The sequence below is a fragment of the Eubalaena glacialis genome, chromosome 3, assembly GCF_028564815.1.
Source record: "Eubalaena glacialis isolate mEubGla1 chromosome 3, mEubGla1.1.hap2.+ XY, whole genome shotgun sequence".
Classification (NCBI taxonomy): Eukaryota; Metazoa; Chordata; class Mammalia; order Artiodactyla; family Balaenidae; genus Eubalaena; species Eubalaena glacialis.
The window spans coordinates 27,593,963-27,617,020 of NC_083718.1; the positions used below are offsets into that span (position 1 = coordinate 27,593,963).

General features: G+C 41.4%; 2 protein-coding genes across 3 annotated transcripts in view; both read right to left on the reverse strand.

Moving 5' to 3' along the window:
- Positions 1-6,957, reverse strand: part of DESI2 (desumoylating isopeptidase 2) — a 41,579-nt gene extending 34,622 nt beyond the window's left edge. For both annotated transcript variants that reach the window (XM_061185393.1, XM_061185391.1), the window contains exon 1: positions 6,683-6,957. In XM_061185393.1, coding sequence (XP_061041376.1) covers positions 6,683-6,724 — 42 coding nt within the window. In that variant the 5' untranslated portion in view covers positions 6,725-6,957. The remainder of the gene's footprint in view (positions 1-6,682) is intronic.
- A 6,072-nt stretch (positions 6,958-13,029) lies between these two features.
- LOC133086941 (hepatoma-derived growth factor-related protein 3-like) lies at positions 13,030-15,375 on the reverse strand. Its single transcript, XM_061183703.1, has 2 exons — positions 15,271-15,375; positions 13,030-13,951 (listed from the first exon to the last, which is right to left on the reverse strand). Exons 1-2 carry the CDS (start codon positions 15,373-15,375, stop codon positions 13,070-13,072), a joined length of 987 nt encoding a protein of 328 aa, XP_061039686.1. The 3' UTR covers positions 13,030-13,069.
- Positions 15,376-23,058: the final 7,683 nt, after the last annotated feature.

Genomic DNA, 23,058 nt, shown 5'->3' on the forward strand with positions numbered 1-23,058 from the left:
ATGCTACAACAGGGATGAAACTTGAGGACACTATGCAAAGAAAAATAGGTCAGTTACAAAAAGACAAATAATGTATGATTCCACTTATATGAGGCATCTAGTCAAATTCATAGAGAAAGAAAGTAGAATGGGAATAACCAGGGACTGAGGGGAAAGGGAAGTGGGAAATTGTTGTTTCATGGGTATAGTTTCACTTTTGCAAGATGAAAAAGTTCTGGAGATTGGTTGCACAACAATGTGTTATACACTGAACTACACAGCTAAAAATGGTTAAGACAGTAAATTTTATGTGTATTTTAACAAAATCAAAAAAAAAAAAGACAAAAAAGTATGGAAATTTTTTCAGAGCCTTACAAAGTATTTCTAAAAAAGAAAATGAGTAATAACCATGAAAACTTTGGAACGATAATAAAGGGAAACTGGCCCAGCCATATGCTAAGTATATTGTGAAATTATAATAATTAAAATAGTGTAGTAATGAGACTAGAATCAATCCTGTATGGGCAAGAATTTAGTATTATGATAAGGATGACATCACAATTTAGTGAGGAGAGACTTTTATTTCAAATAATGTGGGGTTAATTAGTTAATTTTTGAGTTATTGTTTTGGGGGTAGGGGGCTATCACAGTCATACACCAAAATACATTCCAAATAAATCGAAACAAAATTATTTACATGTATCTCGTTTCCCTTTATTATTGTTCTGCCTTTCTCATAGTTTAAGATTATTTTGGCAGTCTTCTCTTTATATTCTAGTAACCAACTGGGTGATACTTGAACAATAATCATGCTTTGGAATTTAAATATTCTTATAGAAAATCTGACAGTCAACAAATGGAAAGTGTAAGTATAACCTGTCTTAAGAAAAACACATTTAACAAAAGATTTCACCTAAAATAGTAGGCTCTCCTTAGTATTTAAAGTATTTAATTTATAAGTTTCACTAAATTCTATACTGTTAACTTTATTCATCATCACGTGACCTCGGGATTGATATACACTATACCACTGCAGTTTGAAGGGTCTGTAGTCATCAACATGCTTGGACCCTTAACATCGGAGTATTTGCCAATCATAAAAGATTCCCATACTTTACTTTCTGAATACAGTTGACCCTTGAACAACACGGGACCACTTAATACGTGGATTTTTAAAAATAAATATACAGTCAGCCCGCCGTATCCACAGGTTCCGCATCTGCGCACATGGAGGGTCAACCACAGGATTTGAGCATCTGCAGATTTTGGCATCTAGGGTGGATCCTGGAACCAATTCCCCCATGGATACTGAGGCATGACTGTACATCAAATTTTCCATTTTAAATTACTAGGTAAACATTTATTTCATGCCAAGTCAAGAGACTGCTAAAAGGGAACACTGAACATTTTTGGGTTTACAAAATACCTTTCACAGATGGTGTGGTAGGCAGAATGACTCCTTAAGGTGTCCAGAACCTGTGAATATGCTATATTACATGACAAAGGGACTTTGCAGATGTAAGGTTACAGACTTTAAGATAGATACTACCCTGGAATATCCTCGTGGGTCTCATCTAATTATAAGAGCCCTTAAAAGCAGAGAACTTTTGCTGGATGGAGGTAGGAGACATGTGGGAGAAGGGAGGCCAGAGATACGTGAAGTGTGAGAAGGACTCAATGCATTATTACCGGTTTGAGGATGAAGGATGCAAGAGGCTTTAAGCATCTGAGAGAGGCTCGGCTGACAAAACAACAAGGAATGGGACCTCAGGCCTACAACTGCAAGCAACTGAATCCTGGGAACAATCTAACGGGCTTGGCAGCAGATGTGTCCCCACAGCCTAGGCCAGCTGACACCTTGCTTTCAAGCCTTGTGAGATCTGGAGCAAAGGAACCAGCCTAGTCCACCTGAATGTCTGACCTACAGATGTGTGAGAGAATAAATCTGCATTATTTTAAACCACTAAGTTTTGGGCAATTTGTTATTGCGGGAATATAAAACAAATATATAGAGGGACTGGATTCTTTTATACACTAAACCAAAAAAAAAAAAAAAAAGAAAGAAAGAAAGAAAAGAAACAAGAAGAGGAGATACTGTCAGAGATAACATAGGAGGGCAGATTTATGACTGCCCCCCCCCCCTTTTTTTTTTAGCTACACTCACGGGTCACTGTTTCTATGTCAAGTGGTAGGAAAGTCACTGGCCCAAGAAGCATACTTGGTACAAGAAAGTTAAGACTAGTTCCTATTAACTAGTTAAATCTTATTAAAATTCAGGAACTGACAATGTTTTTGAAGGGGTTATCTTCCAAGGAGTGACTAAAATCCAAGTTCAAAGAATAAACAGATTAAGAACATTTCTTTAGTCTAGTTACACAGTGTTAAAAAAACAAAAAACAAAAACAAAACAAAAAAACAATGTCAAAGAAGAATAATTGATGTTATTTTGCTATCCTATTTCCCTTCTTGGTCCCATAAAGCTAAAATCCTGCAAGAAACTAAGTAAAAGTACAAGAAAAAAACCCAGAAATAGGTATGTGACACAGGGAGAAGAGGGACCAGATGACCTTTTCATGCCATTTAAGTACTAGCACCATTCCCGACAAAACTGCCTAGTTAAAATCCCATTCATTTGGTAAATATTTACTTGCAGAACACATTCTAGTGGCAGGCCCTGTTCTAAACTCTGGTGCTAGTACGATGCTATCAAGGAACTTACAGTTTAGTGGGATGCACAGAATTATAATACATGCAGTGATTGAGACACGTAGAAAGTACAACTAGGGTACAGATGTCAAGCCAAGTCTGATGAATAAAGGCTAAGCTACAGCTACAAGGAGCAGGGGGTTACAGCTGATCAACGCTGGAAGAGGACATTCCAGACAGAAGGATCAGCATGTGTAAGAGAACCTGGGTACAGTACAGCTTATTCGGATAACGTAAAAATTTCATCGTGTGAGCATAAAGAGTATATGTTGGGGGAGGGGAGACAGTGGGGGATTGGTAGGAAATGGGCCTTTAACAAGAAATGGGGGGGCTGGGGGGGTTTGGTAGAGTAACGGGGAAGGGTCTGAGGTCAGGAAAGGAGAAAAGGGAAAAAAGTTTGTTCCTGGACATGTTGATTTAATGATATTATGGAATCACTTAGGTGAAAAGTATATTTAAATGAGTCTGAAACTCTTTCAGAAAGTCTGAATTAGACCTACAGATGTACGGGAAGTCAGACCGTGTCACGCCTGCATGGCCTCACACTCTCTAGGAGTGTAATGCAGACAGGACGATCAAAAGAATGGAGTCCAGACAAAAACTGCCTCATTTGAAGAGTCCTAGAAAGTGTTTCTTTTCTATTAAGACTCTGAAGATGTACAGGTACTATTTAACAATAGGAAGAAAATTGTTTATGGAATGAATCTACAAACACCATCATATTACTGCATATTTTTACTTTATAAAAATTCCTTAGTAGCACAAAATCCGGATCTATGACACATGAAGACTTTGTGCTAAAGTGACTATACCAGAGACTGGCCCAGCAAGTGAAACTAATCTGAATCACCTGCTTTACTATGTATGCCAGTAAGTTAGCAATATGTGAATAACCTCATTCCCAAGACTTGGAAAATAACTCCAGGACATGTTTTATTGGTGGTAGATTACCCCAAAGTACAGAGAGGAACATAATCACTGAGAAGGCAGCAAGCAATAATTAAGCAGCACTCTGTAAGATTAAGTAACCTTTTGAGGATTATACTATTTCTTCATGAGAAGAAAGTTAATTCAGATGACCCTGATACAATTATTTTCACGTATGTGGCAGAGTTATGGGAGAAAAGAAATGGTGAGCAGCTCCCAATCTACTGAACAGGAAAAATACAGTCACCTAGAGCAGGCAACAGTCTCACAGAGAAAGAGGTACAAGGATACACCACAAGAGGTCCCTATAAACAGTGGTTATAAGTGCAAATCAAAGGCTGATTTTCATGTTTACGAAGTCTGGACTAGACAGATAGTTGATGTACTAGGCCTGTACAGACAGACCACAGCAATCCTCATCAAAGTCATTTATGATGAATAGGAAGTACTACCAAAGATAAAAGGAATTTGCCCTTGACATCAAGCAAAAATGTTTCAAAAACCAAAACTGACTTGAGAAAAATGAGTACAATAAATACAAACTTGTACCTCAACCCACTGGTCTTAATTCTAAAACGTAACTCTGATCACATTGCTCCTCACCACAAAAACTTTAAATGGTTCCCCCTGGCTCACAGACCACCCCCTCAGCCCCAAACCAATAAAAATTCTAATCAAACTGAAACTTTTGTCTCCTTTCATGCGTCCTACACTCTAGCCATACTGGATTTCCCAAATCCAACCTATGCTTTCCTACTCCTGCCACTCTGTTCATGCTGAATGTTCCCTGCCTGCGGAAATCCTACCAATCCTTCAGGTTTTGCCCCCTTTATCTTTCAGCATTCCCTGATCCTACAAGCACACTCAGTCTTCTCCTTTATATCTTGTTCTGCTCTTATCAAAAGCATGGTATTCTGTTTTGGATTGTTACTACTGTTGTAACTCCCCTATGACTTTCTAAATTCCTTAAAGAAAAAAGGATAATTAATTAATTTTTGTGACTTCTACAGGGTCCTAACTAAATAATTGTAGGTTGCTGAGTTAGTGACACAAAACACTGACAGACCGAAAGCCCTTAAAAGAACATATAAAAGCAAGTTTATTAGAAGTCTAATAATTCAGCTAGTTACCATTCTGCTAAACATTCACATGCTCCTCCTCCTCCTGCTGACACAGGAATTATTCAGTAGAGAAAATAATGAAACAGACTGTGGTCTAGAAATTCTAGATCCTATTCATAGTTACCTGGGAAGGTTTAACCTACCCTGTTCTCTGTTTCCTTTGTAACTACCTACTTTACAAAAGTGATGTGAAGAATAAGATCTTTGTTACCCAGTTAATATTTTTTAAATCTTTCAGAACACTCCTCCCTTTAAAATATACTGGTTTTAATATCATCTCTAGCTTTTCCTACGTTTACCACATGGCAATGATTTTTGTGATTCACAGAATACCTAAAGTGTAAAAAAGGCCATTATAAGCCAAAGAATGTATTTTCAGTTTTATTATAAAAGCAAAACACTCTCTTCCTCTACTTGCACAGACTCCTTTTAGGCTATGAAACCGTGGTCCTCTGGCCATTGCATAATCCTAATTTCTAAAGAGGTTTAATAATCTAGAAGAAAAGGGATATTGTGCTCTCAAGAGCAGAATATATCCTGAGGGACAGACGGTTTGTAACAATCTTCATGAATAAACAAGAAACCAAATTCAGATCTCTGGGGGCGGGGTGGGGAGGCAGGTAAACAAAAACAATAAAAGAGCAATAAAAATTCTTGGAAAATAAAGGCATCCACAGCTATCCACAAAAAGTTTTACTCTAGAGAATTATTTACTCTAGAGAATTATTATTCTAGAGAATTACAGTCTTCTCTGTAACTTTTTCTATCATGTGCCACTTTTCTCAGTACGTTAACCCATCTCCTTTCACCTCCCAAGTTTATATGTGAACTCAACAGAGATCTGATCTCAAATCTCAAGCAGTCCTTATGGCCTTCTCACTTAATTCCCAGATTGTGGCATGGGAATCCCTTTCTACCCAAGATGTTACACTGTAAATTTAAAAACTTAAAAACAATACAAGGGAGTAAAAATTTTAGATCTATGAATGAGAACCGAGACTCCTGACCTCCAGTATTTTTGCTCTTCTGTATCTTTAAGACAACAAAAATAATGTTGGGGACTTTTTCATTTGTCAATCCACTTAACAAGAAATTTTAAACATCGCAGGTAGAAGGGACCCCTTATAAAACAAAAACTAATCAACCGAAAGCAAACAAACACAAACACGCATCTAACTGCAACAATAACTGTGTACTGGGTATTTCAATGGCAATTATAAGGCAAACCAATCCTCGGACTCAATTCTGTGTGCTCACAGTACTCCAAAGTTAGATGACAACAAACAAGTTCTTCCCGTCACTCTCCTGTGGTCACGTCAGATACCTGTTGCATCACCTGGAAAGTGGTCTCCAGAATCTAGGAAAGGAGCACCACCATGATCCCTAAATAATTCAGCTGGGCTATTTTCTGCATAAATTTTAGCCTCATTCATTTTAATGAGGTTGCCTTGGAGGCAAGGGTGTCTTGGCTCCTGTTCACCTTTAAAGAGACTCTATAACACAGACATCACAAGCGGTGACTTTGTGGACTTAGAAAGAAGAGCTTGGGAGTTTTTGAAGTCTTGGGCTGGTTTGGCAGAGCAGGCAGTCGGCGTGGGAGAAGCGGGGCTGCCCCGGAGTCCGGGTGATGGAGTGGGAAGTCCGACCCGCGACCCAAGCTTCGCGGAAGGGACAAGAGGGTCGGGCCCAGCCCAGGGTCCGGGCCAAGTCGGGGCACGCGAGAGATTCAAGGCGAATCGAGTCTTGGCCAAAGCCCGGGGCAGACTGGGCAACGCTAACAAGCGCGTCGACGTTTACAGGGATTAAAAAATAATACTGCCCTCCCCCCACCCCAGAGAACCAAGCGGGAGGCAGCGACGCGAGGTAGGAAGCGCGTGGGGCCGGGTCCGAGCCGACCGGCGAGAGGATGCGGGCCTGGGCCGGGCTCCGGCCGCTGGGGTCGTACTCACCATGTCGTACACGTTGAGCACCACTAACTGGTTAGCCCCCATCCTCCTCCCGGCGGCCGCCGCCTCGCCCTCCAGCTGCTTCGTCTCCGCGGGGCCGAGGCCGCTCTCACCCCCGCGGACGCCTCAGGGGGCCGGAGCCGGGCACTAAGCGCACAGCGCGGCCCGCGGCAGCCGGGGCGGGAACATCGGGAAGCGACTCGTTCCCGGGCGCCGCCAACTAGACGCTCTGCGCCGACCGGGCCGGACCGCAGGCGGCCCGCTCCGGCTCAGGCGCCTCCCCCGGCGGCAGACACGTGGGGGGAAGGCGGGGCCCAAGCGAGGGGCGGGCGCCAGGCCCCCGGGGGCGGGGCCGGCCGGCCGGCGCCTGGGCTGGGCCCGCCTGCGCTCTAGCCTCCACTGACGCGCTCGGACCTAAGATGGCGCAACCTCGGTGCCTCTCGGCCCGGGAGGAGCGGGTTCCCAGAAAGACTACAGTTCCCAGCATGCAGTGAGGAAGCGCAGAGGCGGAGTCTCAACTGCGGTCGTTCCTCGCGGCGTGTTGCCAGCCGTCGACTACAGTTCCCAGCATGCTGCGGGGGCCCGGTGCTTCGGGCCTGGCATCCCCGGGAGACTACAGCTCCCAGTATGCAGTGCTTGCGGTCTGCGCCCCAGCATTCGCCGTATGCTCTTGCGGCTGGTGGGGTCTTCTACCTGCCTTACCTCTCCGCTGCTGCTGCGGTTAGTTTCTGTCGCGTTTAAGTCGATGAAGCCTTCGGAATGTGGCAGAAGACCATACTGATGACGCCGTTTTCCAAATCTCTCCTCATTATTATTATTATTATTTATTAATTAATTATTTTTTTTGCAAGGAGGGTGGGGAAATAGAGGAAGGCGGGTTACTGGTGGGGGAAGGGGTGTAACATGCATCCAGTTAATCCTCAGTGTGGAATTTTACATTTTACGAAAGTATCCTGCTGAGATGGGAAGAGAGTACAGTACTCATAGATTAGCACAATCCTGGGACGCAGTATGTGCTTTTGCATTCGTTCAAAAAATATTTATGTGCCTGCCCTTTGCCAGGCCCTGATGTAGGCCCTGGGGAATATAGACATGAACGGGAGGGAGGACAAACAAAATATCGGTGATATGTGCTTTGTAGAGAGTTAAAATAGGATGAAGTGATTGAGAGTAAGCTTAGATTGGCTGCAGTGTGAAGGTCTAGGTGACGAGGTGATGTTTAAGCTCAGATCCAAATGACAAAAAGCCAGCCCTGCAAAGCTAATTGATTCAACCAATTAAGAAGCTATTCCACAAGTGCACGCCAAAAGGTGGCTTGGATATTGGGGGTAGTGGGTAACACTGAAGAAATTAATTTGGAATATTTTGGAAGTAGACTCTACAGCAGGGGTTTCCCCCGCCCCCCCAACACACACACACACACACACACACACACACACACACACACACAGCAGGAGCTGAGCAGCAAGCGAGGGAAGCTTCATCTGCCGCTCCCCATCGCTAGCATTACTGCCTCAACCATTCCCCCCGCCCCCCGACCCCCTTGAAAAATTATCTTCCACGAAACTGGTCCCTGGTGCCAGAAAGGTTGGGGACCGCTGCTCTACAGGACTTGCTAATGGATTGGATGTTGAGTTTGTTAGGGAGAGAACACTCAAGGATAATTTCTAGATTTTTGACTTCAGAAATTGTGTGGATGGTGGTGCCATTCATAAGATGGGAAAATTGTGAAGAACAGGTTGGGAAGAGGGAAATCAGGAGTTTTGGTTTGGTCTTGTTAAGTTGGAGATATCATTTAGACATCCATGATGTCAAGTAGGCATTTGGATAAACTGGAGTCATGGCCATGATAAATGGACTCTAAAGCCTTAGGACTGACTGGATGACTTAGGAAAATGTGTAGCTTGGAAAAGGTAAAGGGGTCAAAGACAAAGATCTAGAACCCATCATGTAGAGGAGGAAGAGGAATCACAGAGGCAGGAGGAGTACATGGTAGCACAGAAGCTGTAAGTATTAGATTCAGCAGTATGGAGGTCACTGGTAGCATTGACATGAGCAGTGTCAGGGGAGGAGTGGGATCCAGAGAATATTTGGAATGGTTTGAGGGGTGAGTGTATAGTGAAGAAATGGAGACTGTAGGCAACTTGGGGCAATAGTGGGATAAGGCTGTGTGGTCAATGGAGGACATTTTAAAGATGAGAGATACTAAAGTATACTTGTATGTAAAAAGAGAGAAATTGATGATGTAGGAGAGAGAGGGGATTTCCATGGGCAAGGTAAGAAGGGGAAGAGATCCAGTGCATAAGTGAGGGTTTGGCCTTTAGTAGGAGGGATGCTTTATCTGTAGTGACAGCATATAAGGTAGATGCAAGTGCATAGTGATGGTATGGAAAGTATAGAAGACAAATGAGGGCAGTTCTTTTCTGATTTGTTTTGATTTTCTCAATGAATAAGAGGCAAGATCACTGGAAAGTTGGGGAGGGGTGGGGTGTAGGGAATTGGAAGACAGAGGAGAAGGTGTAACATAGGGAATACAAATATACCAGGGAAGTAGGGTTGAATTGCCAGGCAGTGTTGAGTGACAGTAAATGCTGTGTGCATGATTGTTCTTTGACTTATCCTCAGGTTGTGGACAAAGTTCTAAAGTTCATTTTTGGTGTACCCAGCTGCTTTGCTTCCCTTCCCCACTGTGGCCTTCATTTCCTCCTAACCCAACTGAACAAACTACAGGTGTGGGGAAAGGCAGGCACTCTCCATTAACACGTCATAACCCCTCCTACTGAGGGCTCAAGCTACTGGTTCATTTCACCTCTTACTCTAAACACTCCCTTTGCTCTTTGTGATCTCAGCTACTGGTTCATTTCACCTCTTACTCTAAACACTCCCTTTGCTCTTTGTGATCTCAGCTACTCTGTCAGCTGAGTAAGGATCACCTGTAAGCTGAAAAGTCTGAGGCCCCCCATCTCCAATCCCTGTATCTCTCTTGAGCACTAGGCCAGTATAATCTGGAGCCTATTAGACGTCTCCACCAGGTGTATTAGTTTCCTATTGCTGCTGTAACAAATGACCACAAACTTAGCGGTTTGAAACAACACTACACGTTTATTACCTTACAGTTCTAGAGATCAGAAGTCCGAAATGGGTCTCCCTGGACTAAAATCAAGGGCTATGTTCTTTCTGGAGGCTCCAGGAGAGAATCTGCTTCCTTGCCTTTCTTATTCATCTCCTAGAGGCTGCTCTCATTCCTTGACTCATGGTCACATCACCCTGACCTGTTTCCGTCGTATCTTCTCTGACTCTCCTGCCTCCTTCTTTCACTTACGAGGACCCTTGTGGTTACTTTAGGCCCACCTGGATAATCAAGGATAATGTCATCTCAAGATCCTTAACCTAATCACATCGGCAAAGTCTTTTTTCCTATGTAGAGTAATATATTTGCACGTTCTGGGGAACTGGAATGTGGACATCTTTGGGGAGCTATTATCCTGCCCACCATACAGGATGTCCCAAGGTCACTTCAAATTAACCAGTTACAAAATTGAATTCACTGTCTGATGATGAATTGAGTTGTATTGCTCATGTAATTTAGGTACTGATCTGCCAGTAACTGAAATTATCCATCATTCATTCATTCATTCACTGAGCAAGTATTAAAGCCCTCATGAAGCTTACTAACGAGTGGAAGACAGGAAAAAAGTTATGTATTCATTAATTTTTAATTTAAACTGAAGGGCACAAGCAGTAGTAGAGCATAATAGGAGACTTATTTGGGGTGGTTGTCAGGAGACAGTAATATTAACAAAGAAAATGCAATTAAATAGTTGTAAATGGGGTACTGGAGGCTGAAAAAGACAAAAAAAGGAACACTAAGGTATCAGAGAGGTAGTAAGCACCAGAAGCAGCTATCACCCTAGGCCTGGAGGCACAAAGAGGCTGGGGTTTAAACAGTTTTAAAGCTTGGAGGAGAGAGTCCTGTGGAGGTGGAATCCAGAGCTCTGAAGGGGGAAGTTTGGCAGGCTGGTGCTGCTGGTGCCTCTGAGCGGCACGGTGACATGGGTCCTGGAAAGTTTTAAAAACTTCAAGCTGGAAATTAACCACTGCTCCTGAAATCTGCTACCACTGCTGGGATGAAGAAGCATGACTAAGCTCACGCTGACAGGAAAGGTGGGAAACAGGAAGTACTTTTCTTCCTCCTGTTGCTGGTGTCCCTCCAGTACCTGGTACTAGAGAAAGCTCCCAGGGAGCTAGGTCTGGGGCAGAAATGTGGTTTGCAGAGTCCTGGCCTCAGCAAGGAAAGGCAGATTTGAAACTAGAAAGGCAGATTTGAAACTGAGAGATAGTAGCCTCATTACAACCTACCACAAACAATTTCTTAGGCCACCTGAAGGATCTGAAGCATTATAAAGGAAAATACATTTTAAAGCTTATTGCTGCCTGAACCGTGTTGTAGCGATGAACTGAGTCCAAGCGTGTTTTTTCAATTACTTGAAGTATAACTGACAATATTATATTAGTTTCAGGTGTACAACACAGTGATTCAATATTTTTATAAATTACAAAATGATCACCACAAGAAGTCTAGTTACCATCTCTCACCATAAAAAATGATTCCAGTATTATTGACTATATTCCCTATGCTGTACATTACACCCCTGCAACTCATTTATTTTATAGCTGGAAGTTTGTACCTCTTAATCCCCTTCATCTATTTTGTCCTTCCCCCAACCCCCTCCCCTTTGACAACCACCCATTTATTCCCTGTCCCTATGAATCTGTTTTTTGTTTTGTTTTGTTCATTTGTTTGTTTTCACATGTAAGTGAAAACAAACTATTTGTCTTTCTCTGTCTGACTTATTTCACTAGGCATAATACCTTCCAGGTCCATCCATGTTTCACAAATGCCAAGATTTGTATATATATTTTAGTTTTCATTCTCTATTTCATTAGAAAAAACAAAGCCACTTTGAATCCTTCTTAAGAGGTGTACATACATTTTAAAATACAAAAGATGAAATAAAGTTTAAAATCTAAATAAATAGAAACAATAATGGTATGCTATTTATTTTATTTTTATTTTTTAATTTTTCTCTCTCTGTTAAAAAAAGTTGGGTTTTCTTCCTGTTTGATGTTTGTTTCTCTGACTTTTAAAAAACTAAAGTATATATATTTTTTCTATTGTCAACTTGCTGTTAACAATTTTTGCTTTAAGATATGAATTACATTAATACCTCACATTACATATATGAAGCCAAATTACACTAACTTAGTTGTTTACAACCTCAAATCTTCCTCCCAGTACACATTCCAATAAAGTTATTCTGTAAAAACAATACTTTTTTTGTTTTTGATTTTTTTTACAGTAAAGTTTTCAACTACAAACCTTGAATACGTGAAAGATGTTCCAAGGACAAGCATAACAGGATTGATAAAACCCAAACTGACTAAATGTGTTCTCACAATATGAGCTGGCATAAAAATAAATAAAATTTTCTTTTATCACAATTGCAACAATAATGTACAGATAATAATGGTTTGTGGATGAATATTAACTATTCTAATTCTAGTTCCAAAAGAAAACAACAGATCATTTTAAAAGTCTATATTTAAAAGGCAATGCTTTGTCTTACTTCCCATAGGGCTACTGCTGATTCCAGCTTTAAAATGTAAAGTATCCAGCTTGAGTGATTAGCTCAAATTGTATTGAGATTGGGAAAAAATAAATCATTGCCTTTGTTTTGGAGTAACACAAAAGACTCACTAACTTCACATACAGAAACTGTGTTTGTGTACATTAACAACATGAGTTTTGAGAAGTATAAGCTGTCAACTAGCTATTTCTAATACGGAATAGATATTTTACAATATGATTAAACTTTACACATGGCCTCAAAACTGAAGAACAATTTTAAGTTCATCTTCAATATACCAACATTATGTATCTAGGAATTGGTTCCTGGGTTCTGTCACGGAGAGGAAATCCCTTAAGCATTATGTTGAGTGGTCATTTTAAAAAATGCTAACTTATATTTCACTGAGTGTTTGGTGATGGTGGAGTAAAGGCAGGAGAGTGATGAACATAACTGCCTTGATAAAGGATCCTAGACTTGTATAAGCTTGTGCAAAAATCTGGATACTCCTTAGTGGTTAAGGGCAACTTCATGCAACCAAATAACATGAAATTAAATCAATAACCTTAAACTAGGCTAAAATGTCTTTTTCCCCCAAACACAGCAGAGAGGAATGTGAATAATGTACATACAAACTGGGGTTCTGTCAATGACAAGGACTATGTGTTGGTTCATATCAAATCCAAGAATATTAGACAACCAAACGTATAACCTTCTTGTAGTTTTCTTAATATGCAGCATTCATTACGGTAGTTAGGTCCCTTCACTGGTTTTTTTGCAAGTCTGAAGTTGTGTTTCTTGTGTCATTGCCGGCATCTCCACCCTCAGAGCTGCTTTTATTTTCTTCTTCTTTGCAGTCCTTGTCATCTTCATCTCCTGGAGATTTCCGGGACTGTTTAGAGGATTTCTTTGAAGTGTATGACTTCTTCCGTTTCGAGCCTGCTTTTTCATTCTTTCTTTTACCTTCTCCATCTTCTTCCACGCTATCACCTTCTTCCTCACTGCTTGCCTCTGCAGTATTCCCGCCTTCTCCCTCGGTTTCTGAAGAGCTCTGTTGCTGAATGGCCTGGTACCCAGTAAACTTTACTCCTGGGTTATTTTCCATCTCCCACAATCCTTCATTAAATCCTTTCCGTTTGTTTGCCTTCCCAAACTTGTCTTTGTATTCCTTATAAGGGAAAAGGTCTTTGGGACCTAGAAATGCAGTTTCACGGGTGCCAAAAAAGAAGATAGGATACTTATTTGCTGGAGGCTTCACAGCTCCCTCCGGGAGTTCCTCAATCCGGGCCGGCCACTGCGGGTAGCCCTTCATCTTGGCGAAGACCAGGTCGCCCGCCTTGTACTGGCGGGGCCGCGGACGCGCCACCCCGGCTGCTCCGCTTCCTGGTCGTCCTTTGGCGCCGCGAAGATTCCGGGAGGCCGCCCCCTGTGGGCCAACGGACTGCGCTGCGCTCCCCGCGGGCCGGGCGGGAGGGCGGGCGGGCGGACTAGGGGCCGCTCGGATCAGGGGAAGGGCGAGGCGGCGGCTGGGGCGAGGGGTGGGCGGGGGGCGCAGCAGGCCCCGCGCCTCACAGCCCGGCAGCGGGGGAGGGGAGTCCCTGGGCGCTCGGCTCTCGCCCGCGCCGCCGGCCTCTTTCCCCCAGAACTAAACTATAGTTGATTTACAATATTGTGTTAGCTCAGGTGAAAAGCAAAGTGACTCAGTTATAGTTTTTGCTAGATTATATTCCGTTACAGATTACATGATATTGAATATAATTCCCTGTGCTATATAGTAAATCCTTGTTGCTTATCTATTGATATTTTACGTATACAGTAGTATCTGTTAATCCCATACTCCTAATTTGTCCTTCCCACCCTCTCCCCTTTGGTAACCATAAGTTTGTTTTCCTACTTCTAGTTGTGGCCTTTTCTTTGCCATTTAAAGAAGTCCCTTTAACATTTCTTGTAAGGCCAGTTTAGTGGTGATGAACGCCTTTAGCGTTTACTTTTCTGGAAAACTCTTTATCTCTCCTTCAATTCTGAATGCTAACCTTGTAGGATAGAGTATCCTTATAGGTTATAAGTTTTTTTCTTTCAGCATTTTTAATACATTGTGCCACTTCCTTCTAAACTGCAAAGTTACTGCTGAAAAATCAACTGATAGTCTTCTGGTGTTTCCCTTGTATGTAGCTAGTTGTTTTTCTCTTGCTGCTTTTAAGATTCTCTCTTTAACTTTTGACATCTTAATTATAATGTGTCTGGGGGTGGCCTCTTTGGTTCATTTTGTTTGGGGCTCTCTGTGCTTCCTGGACTTGGATGTCTGATTCCTTCACCTGTTTAGGGAAATTTTCAGCTATTATTTCTTCAAATAGGTTTTCTGTCCCTTACTCTCTCTTCTCCTGTGTTCTCTATGAGTGTTAGCACACTTGATGTTGTGCCAAAAGTCTCTTAAACTATTTTCAGTTTTTTGGTTTCTTTTTCTTTTTGCTGTTTCAGTTGGGTAATTTCTGCTAGCCTGTCTTCCAGATTGCTGATCTGTTCTTCTGCATCCTCTAATCTGCTACTGATTCCTTCTAGTGTATTTTTCATTTCAGTTATTGTTTCTTCAGTTCTGATTTGTTCTTTTTTATATTTTCTATCTCTGTTGAAGTTCTCACTGAATGCATCCATTCTTCTCCCAAGTTCAGTGAGCATCTTTATAACTATTACTTTAAACTCTTTATCTGGTAAATTGCTTATCTCTTTTTTGTTTAGTTCTTTTTGGAGGTTTTTGTCTTGTTCTTTCATCTGGAAGATATTTCTTTGTCTTATTCTGTGTTTGTTTCTATGTATTAGGTATATCAGTTATGTCCCAGTTTCAAGCCTGGGAGCAGTCTTGAAAGAGTGGCCTTATGTAGAAGGCCTATGTGGCCAGTGCCACACCTGTGGTCACCAGAGCCAAGTGCTCCAGAGACATCCCCTGTATGGGCTGCAGACACCCACATGTTGTGGTTGGGCTGTGATTGCTTCAGGCACAGTGGTGGGCAGGGCTGGCTCCCGCGACTGGGAGCCACTTTGGAGGGGTGCTGGTGTAGGCTGAAACTGCATGCTGGGTGGAGTGGGGCAGGAGCTGCTTTGGAGGGGCTGGCTGGGGTGGGTCCTCAGGAAAATGGTGGGGTGGGGCACATGGTGTTATCTAGGTTGATTGAGAGTGACAGAAATGGTGCCTGTCAGCTAAATGGAAGAACTAAAAAAAAAAAAAAAAAAGAAAGTTCTACCAGATCCCTGCCCATCTGGCACACATCCTAAAATTAGTCAATGAATCTTCTTCTTGTATGACCCAGGTGCTTTTCAAGCTGCTACCTCTGGGCTGGGACTTGGAGCCAACAAGTTTGAGGGCGAACCCTTCAGGAGTGGAGCCTCAGCTTCCCACAGCCCTCCAGGTCTCCCAGATGTAAACCCTGCTGCTTTTCAAAGCCAGACATTATGGGGGCTCATCTTCCTGGTGCAGGTCCCCTAGGCTGGAACCTCTTGTTCCTCAGGGGGACCTCCGCAGTTGTGATATCCCTCCCTCTTGTGGGTGTGGGGTTGTGGGTTTTGACTAGACGTCTCTACCCCTCCTACTCGTCTTGATGTGGCCTTCTCTTTATATTCTTATCTGTAGAAAGTCTGTTTAGTCTTCAGGTCATTCTCAGATATAAGTGTTCTATATCTAGTGGCAGTTTTGGTGTGTAGGGAGGAGGTGAGCTCAGGATCTTCCTACTCTGCCATCTTGATCTGGAACAGCTGTTTCATTCTTAACTGGTACAATGTGACCTGGGGCCCACAACAGCATTGCTTCCCAGGCACTGGGATTGGACCAGAAATGAGGTTGGTTTGTTATTTCGGTTATCTGTATGAGGATATACCCTTGGGAATTTCATAGGATGGGCAGATAATTTAATATTGTTGTTCATGTGAAAAAAGTGAACTGTTTCTGATATTCTTTTCTTGTGGGATGGAAAAGAATGCATTTTCCAAGTCAGTAGTTGCATACCATATACCTGAGGCCTGATTAACCTGCCCTAGCACTGATTCCACACCTGGCATACTGGATGCAATTGGCACCACTACTTGATTAAATCTGCAGTATTCTACTGTCATTCTCTAGGATTCATCCATTTTCTGCGTGGGCCAGACTGGTTATTAAATGAAGATCTGACAGAGACCACCAACCCTGCATCTTTTAGGTCCTTAATTGTGGCACTAATCTGTGCTATTCCCTGGAAAATGATAATGATTTTCTAACTTTCTCAGGGGTGTGTGTGGGGACGGTTTCAGAGGTTTCATTTGTCCTTTCCCACTATTATTGATCCTACTCCACAAACTGGGGGCTCAGTGTGGGCTTCATTCCAACTGCCAAGTATATCAATTTCAATTATGCACTCGGGGACTGAGGTAAAGACCCCCGGCATGCCCAAAGCCACTTTGGCCCTCATAGGTCCCTACTCTAAAGGGGGGGCTTGATGACACTTTAGGTATCAATGTTACTCTAGGTATCAATGTTAACTCAGACCTGCATCAAATAGTCCTCAAAACATCTGATTATTCCCCGTTCCTCAGTATAGTCACCTGAGTAAATGACCATAGGTCTGAGGGGGAATTGTCACGGTATAGACTTGCCACACGGTTGCAGGGTCCTTCTTCCTAGGGACCTGGCCACTTCTTCAGGTAACAGATTCTGGATCTGAAAATCTACTCAGGTCTGGGGACTGGAGCAAAGGATTGTGACTTTTTATAGGGACAACTGCCCTCAACCTCCTCCTCCATTCTTTTTTTTTTCCTAGATGTTATCATCCAACAGCCTTGTTGACTGCTTGATAATTTTGCCACTAACACCACTATGTTCTATCTTCACAACTCCCTGTAGGTCAAGCCCCCATAGCTGCACCTTTCCTGTCATTATGGTAACTGTGGCCTCCTGGCTTCAGGAAGTAAAGTGCCACTACCAAGCCTCTCTTACTTCAGGGCCTCATCCACCCAATGAGTCCTGTGGCCACCTCACCTATTGTCATCCCTAGCTGCAGAGGAGAGACACCACTGGACGTTTTAGTGATGCTGGTGTTCTTCTCATCAAAATGCCCTTGGTGATTAGTGTGCCATCTGGACCCTTTCATGGGACATAATCCTCTGCTGGGTCTTCTGGGCTTGTATAATGCCTCCATTCCAGCCCCTCCACCTCCCTGAGCCTTTTCATTCCTTCCTCTACCAACTGCCAGGACACCAGGTTTTTTTTTTTTTTTTACTTTGCAGAGAGTTGGCCAGCATTTTTTCTAGGCTTCTAAGACTCACTGGGTCTTTGCTAGGGCATTAGTTAAATCCCATATCCTGAGAAAATGGCTCAAACTCAACAAATTCTTGCTTATCCAGTTTTAAAGAGGCCTCAGAATCCAGTCCCAGGCATACTTCCCTGGTTCCTGCCAGTGCAGGCAGGTTCATTTTTGTACTTCTTCCTTCCCTTATCAGGCCCAGCACCAGCTGGATTACGCTGGGATTTAACCCATCAGAGGAGGTGGCGGGGGACCTATTGTCTTGTGGGTGAGAAGCTTCTGCAGAACCTTCCAGCCCAGCAGAAGTGGTAGCTCTTTCTAGAGGTAGACAGGCCATGTCTGCATACCCAGAGGGTGGGTGTGGGGTGGAGTGGCTGTGGAGAGACAACGTATTCAGAGGCATCCATCCAGATGACTCTGTCCCAGTTTTTACAATTCCAGGTTTTCCCTACCAGCGCCTCGACCTTTGCATAACAGACCTGCCTTGATTGAGTGTTCAAACATCTGTAGAGCCCTGTGATTCCCGGGTCTTCAGCCTACTGTTAAATTGTGTCTACCCTTTCTTTACTGGTGATGCTGGTCTCTATATATGCTACCACTGAGGCACTCTGGTTCCCACACTTAACCTTTAACTGCTGTGGTTCTTTTTTTCACTAACCTTCTGCAGATTGTCAAGGGATAACAAGTGTTGGTGAGGATGTGGAAGTAAGGGAACACTTGTACTCTGTTGGCAGGAATTTAAATTGGTTCAGCTGCTATGGAAAACAGTATGGAGTTTCCTCAAAAAATTAAAAATAGAACTGCCATATGATCCAGCAATTCTGAGTATATATTCAAAGGAAATGAAAACAGGATTTCAAAGAGATACATGCACTCTCATGTTTATTGCAGATTACTATTATTATTATTCACAATAGCCAAGATGTGGAAACAACCTAAGTATCTGTCAACAGATGAATGGATAAAAAAGATGTGAGATAGCTATATCTATATTTATATATAGAGAGAGATATGAATATTATTCACCCATGAGAAACAAGGAAATTCAGACATTTGAGACGACATGGATGAAACTTGAGGGTATTATGCTACATGAAATAAACCAGACAAAGACAAATACTGTATGATATCACTTATATATGGAATCCAAAAAAGACTTAAAAAAAAAAAAAGCCTAACTTCTAAAAACAGAGTAGAATGGTGGCTACTAGATGCTGGGGGGTGGGGTGTGTGTGGGAGAATTAGGGAGATGTTGAAGGCTACAAACTTGCAACTAGTAGGTGAATAAATCTGGAAGAGCTAATGCACAGCATAGTGATTGTAGTCAACAATTCTGTATTATAAACTTCAAAGTTGCTAAGAGAATAGATCTTAATTGTTCCCAGCACAAAAAAGAAATGACAATTATGCGACATGATAGAAGTGTTACCTAACACCGTGGTGGTAATCATATTGCAACAGATAAATGTATCAAATCAACTCATGTATACCTTAAACTTACACAATGTTGTATGTCAATTATATATATTACATATGTTTCATATATATGTGTGTATATATGTATACACTTAGCAGTAACCAGCAACCTTCACTGTCTTTGTTAGCCCCATGGTTTTCAAATGTTTGCTCCATTGTACCTGCATAACACTCCCCTCCATCAGGACATTTCCCCAGGTCACTACCAATAAAAACTTTAACAATTAAACTACCACCTTGAGCCAGGAACGGTTGGTGCCTTGCATACCCTTCAGGATGGTGCCCTCTTTGCCTGCTGGGTACTGACTGAGCCAGTCTCAAATCCTCTCCCACTTCCTGTTTTCTCAGACCACTCACATTACCCCTGGTGTTAGTCCAGGTCCTCTGGAAACTGTCACCAACATTGGATTAAGTGTGCAATAGTTTTATTAGGTAAATGCTTGTCTGAAAGGAAATAGGACATTGTGGAAGGTAGGCGGAGTCAGAGAGAGAGAGAGATCGGGTGGAGGTGCCCTCAACTGCCATGCAATATGAAGGAGGTTTGGTAAAGCCTTCAGGAGTCCTTGAAGGCAGGCTGGCAGGAGTCTTGTGTTTACCTAGGATCCAGGCTGCTTAAGTATCCCCACCACACTCAGTCACTGGAGAGGGAGCGACTTGAGGGCGGGTTGGAGGTGTGGCCTTGGTGCAAATGTGGTGGTGGATTTCAGGGGGCAGCAGCTGATGACCTGGGTCAATTACACTCCTGCAGTAGGAGTCCTGCAAGGAGCACCCTCATGGCTGCCACAAACCACTCATCTTCACCAGCCCACCTACATCAACACACATGAACTCTGGCTTCCCTCCTATAACAGTGGGTGAAATGTTCAATTTCAGCGCTGAATCACATCTTATCTTGCCTACTCAAAGATTTTGATCCAGCAGTTACCCCTTTCTCTCCTGGATCATCAATTTTCCCTAGTCACTGGATTATTCCTATTAACACTCAATAGCACCTTCCTGACCTCACCTCTGCCTCCAGTTGCCCTCCATTTCTTTGCTTCTTATAGAAAAAAAGGAACTCCTCGAAAGAGTTGTTTACACTTGCTGTCTCCACTGCTTAAATTCTCAGTCTTTTGTTCAAAGTGAGAAGAGTTTTCCTCAGTATGATTAATTAAGTAGTATAAGTTCAGTGTGGTAAGAAACAACAGTAAGAAAGCAAACATCACCTGGAACTACATCATTTTAAGTTTGGTGACGATCACCCTTTCATTTGTCATTATGCACAGACACATCGTTTTACATAAAGAGAAGAATTAATATGCTATGTTCTTTTTTAAAAAATCATCTTTTTTTCTTTTTTTCTTTTGGCCACGCCAAGTGGCTTGTGGGATCCTAGTTCCCTGACCAGGGATCCAACCCAGATCCTCGGCAGTGAAAGCACAGAGTCCTAACCACTGGAACTCCCTGCTATTTTTCTATTGTTTCCTTATTCCCCAGTTTTGAGGGTTTTGTTTATATCCTTCCCTCTCTACATCTCTTGCTACATAACCTCTCCCCCTCCTGCAGTGTACAGACATACACATGCACACATGCACATGATGTACACAAAATGCTACACGATACATTCCATACTTTTCTCTGTGTTGTCACACACAGAGCTTTTGTTTTGTTTATATAATGGGATCATACTATAAATACTTCCTTGCAGCTTGTTTTTCTCATTTAACAAAACCTTGTGGAAAATCTTTTAAATCAACTAATACAGACTGATCCGTATGATTAATGACCAATCATTTATTCAACCATTCACCTAGTGATAGACATTAATTCTCCTTCTAGAGTTCTGTCACACTATCTTTCTATCTATCTATCTATCTATCTATCTATCTATCTATCTATACACACACACATATATGTATATAATAGTTATATATAACTATTATATATATATAAAACTATTTGAATATTATGTATACATTGGTCCTCCCATCTCATGGATAGACTCCTAATTCCCAAGAGTGGGATTTCTGGGTCCAAGAGAATGAATATTTCAAATTTTAATCGATCTTGCCAGATTGCTTTCCAAAAAATCTTTAAAAATTCATGTTTCCTTCAGAAATGCAAGATAATTTTTTCTCATTCCTGATTCTTATTCCTTCCCAAGAGTATTACCCTTCTGAGTTTTTGCCAACAGGTGAGAAAGGTAGCTTCATTGTAACTTTGGTTTGTATCTTTCTGACTGCTGGTGTGGTTGAGCATCCTCAGTGGATGAGCACCTGATTTTGGAGCCAGTTTGCCTGATACTTCACCTACCAGCTGTGTGACCTTAGAAAAATTATTTACCCTCTCTGTGCCAGTTTCCTCATCTCTATAATGGGATAAAAATAGTTCCAATTGCATAGTGTTGTTGAAGAGGATTAGATAAATTATTAGAACAATTTCTGGCACATAGTAAACCCTAAAAAAAAGTTGTTTTTAATATGTTTATTGGCTATGTTCTTCTGTGAAATGACTGTATTTTTTGCTCATTTTATATCGGGTCATTTTCTTTTTTTTCCATCAAATATTTCTATCAGATCTTGTTTCACCTCTTTTGATAAAGATTTTAAAGATGTTTTTCATGTATGGCATACACCTTTCATATTAAATTTAATTCTATGTAATTTGTCACTACAATAAATAGATTATTTTTTATTATTTCTATTGCTGTTAAACTGTCATATAAATAGTATAGAGAAAAAGTATTAAATTTTAAATATTTGTCTTATATTGAGCCATCAAATGCTCTTATTCTAATAATTCTTGTTCCTAATTTTGGGTTTCCTAGACATATAATCTTATTATTGAAAGAGAGTATTTTATCTCCTTTCCCCTAGCATTTATAATGGTTATTTTATTTTCCTCTTGTAATGTCAGAACCTTCAAAACAGTGATGAATAGCAGGTATCCCTGTTTTGTTCCTGATCTTAGTAAAATGAGAAATTCTACTTGTGGACAATAGCTTTGATCTGTGCCCAAGGAGTCCCATCTTGCTCCTGACCTTCCATTCTTTATGTCTGTGCTGTGGATTTCAGACTTGTTTACCCAGCCTCCACAATCACATAAGCCAATTCTTCTTCTTTTTTTTGTTCTTCTTCTTTGTTTTCTTTTTTGGTGAGGGGAAAGGAGCCAATTTATGAAATTAAATAAAGTTCAATGAGGGAGTGAAGAACATGAGCTAGGATACCACCGCCCTGGCTGGGCCCAGCACAGCTAAAGCTCAGCACACCATGTATCTCCGGCTTTTCCTCCCCATAAGCCAATTCTTTTAAATAAATCTCTTTATACACACACAGATACACAAAAACACACACAAAATCTCCTGCTGGTTCTCCTCTAGGTGGATCCTGATTGTTCAAATACTAATTGTTTAGAAAGCTGTGGTCACATTTGGACAAGTTAAGAAGCTTATTTTGAGCGTCAAAATCAAATTTGAAAACTTAAAATTAAGACAGAGTATTAGCCTCCTATTTTCAATATGATAAGTTATATTTCATATGTGAATCTACCATTAGAAAAACTTCTGAAATATCTTTGACAGACTATTTAAATTCACATATTTATTAAGTCTTTTATACATTAACTACAGCCATATAAGGTTCATATGAAAAGTTTTGTGCAAAATAATAATATTTGACACATTTAAATGTATTTTCAAAAATTTTCTTTCATTCTTAGGAAGGATTGTAATGGCCAAACTTAGGTGGTTTTTAAACTTTTTAATTTTTTTTTAAAAGCCATGTAAGAGTATACAGACTACCTTAAGATAAAAGTGAACACATTAAGGATTAATTTAATAACATACATTATATATTAAAATAGTTCTGTTTTGGGTAATTTAAGAACATTTTTGAGATTTTGAATTTGATGATACTTACTATGAGCTTATACTTAGTGTTTGTTGGTCAAACACACACACTCTCAATATGAGTATATATACACACTCTTTCTACATACATATATGCATAGTAAATAAACTTTCATTTTT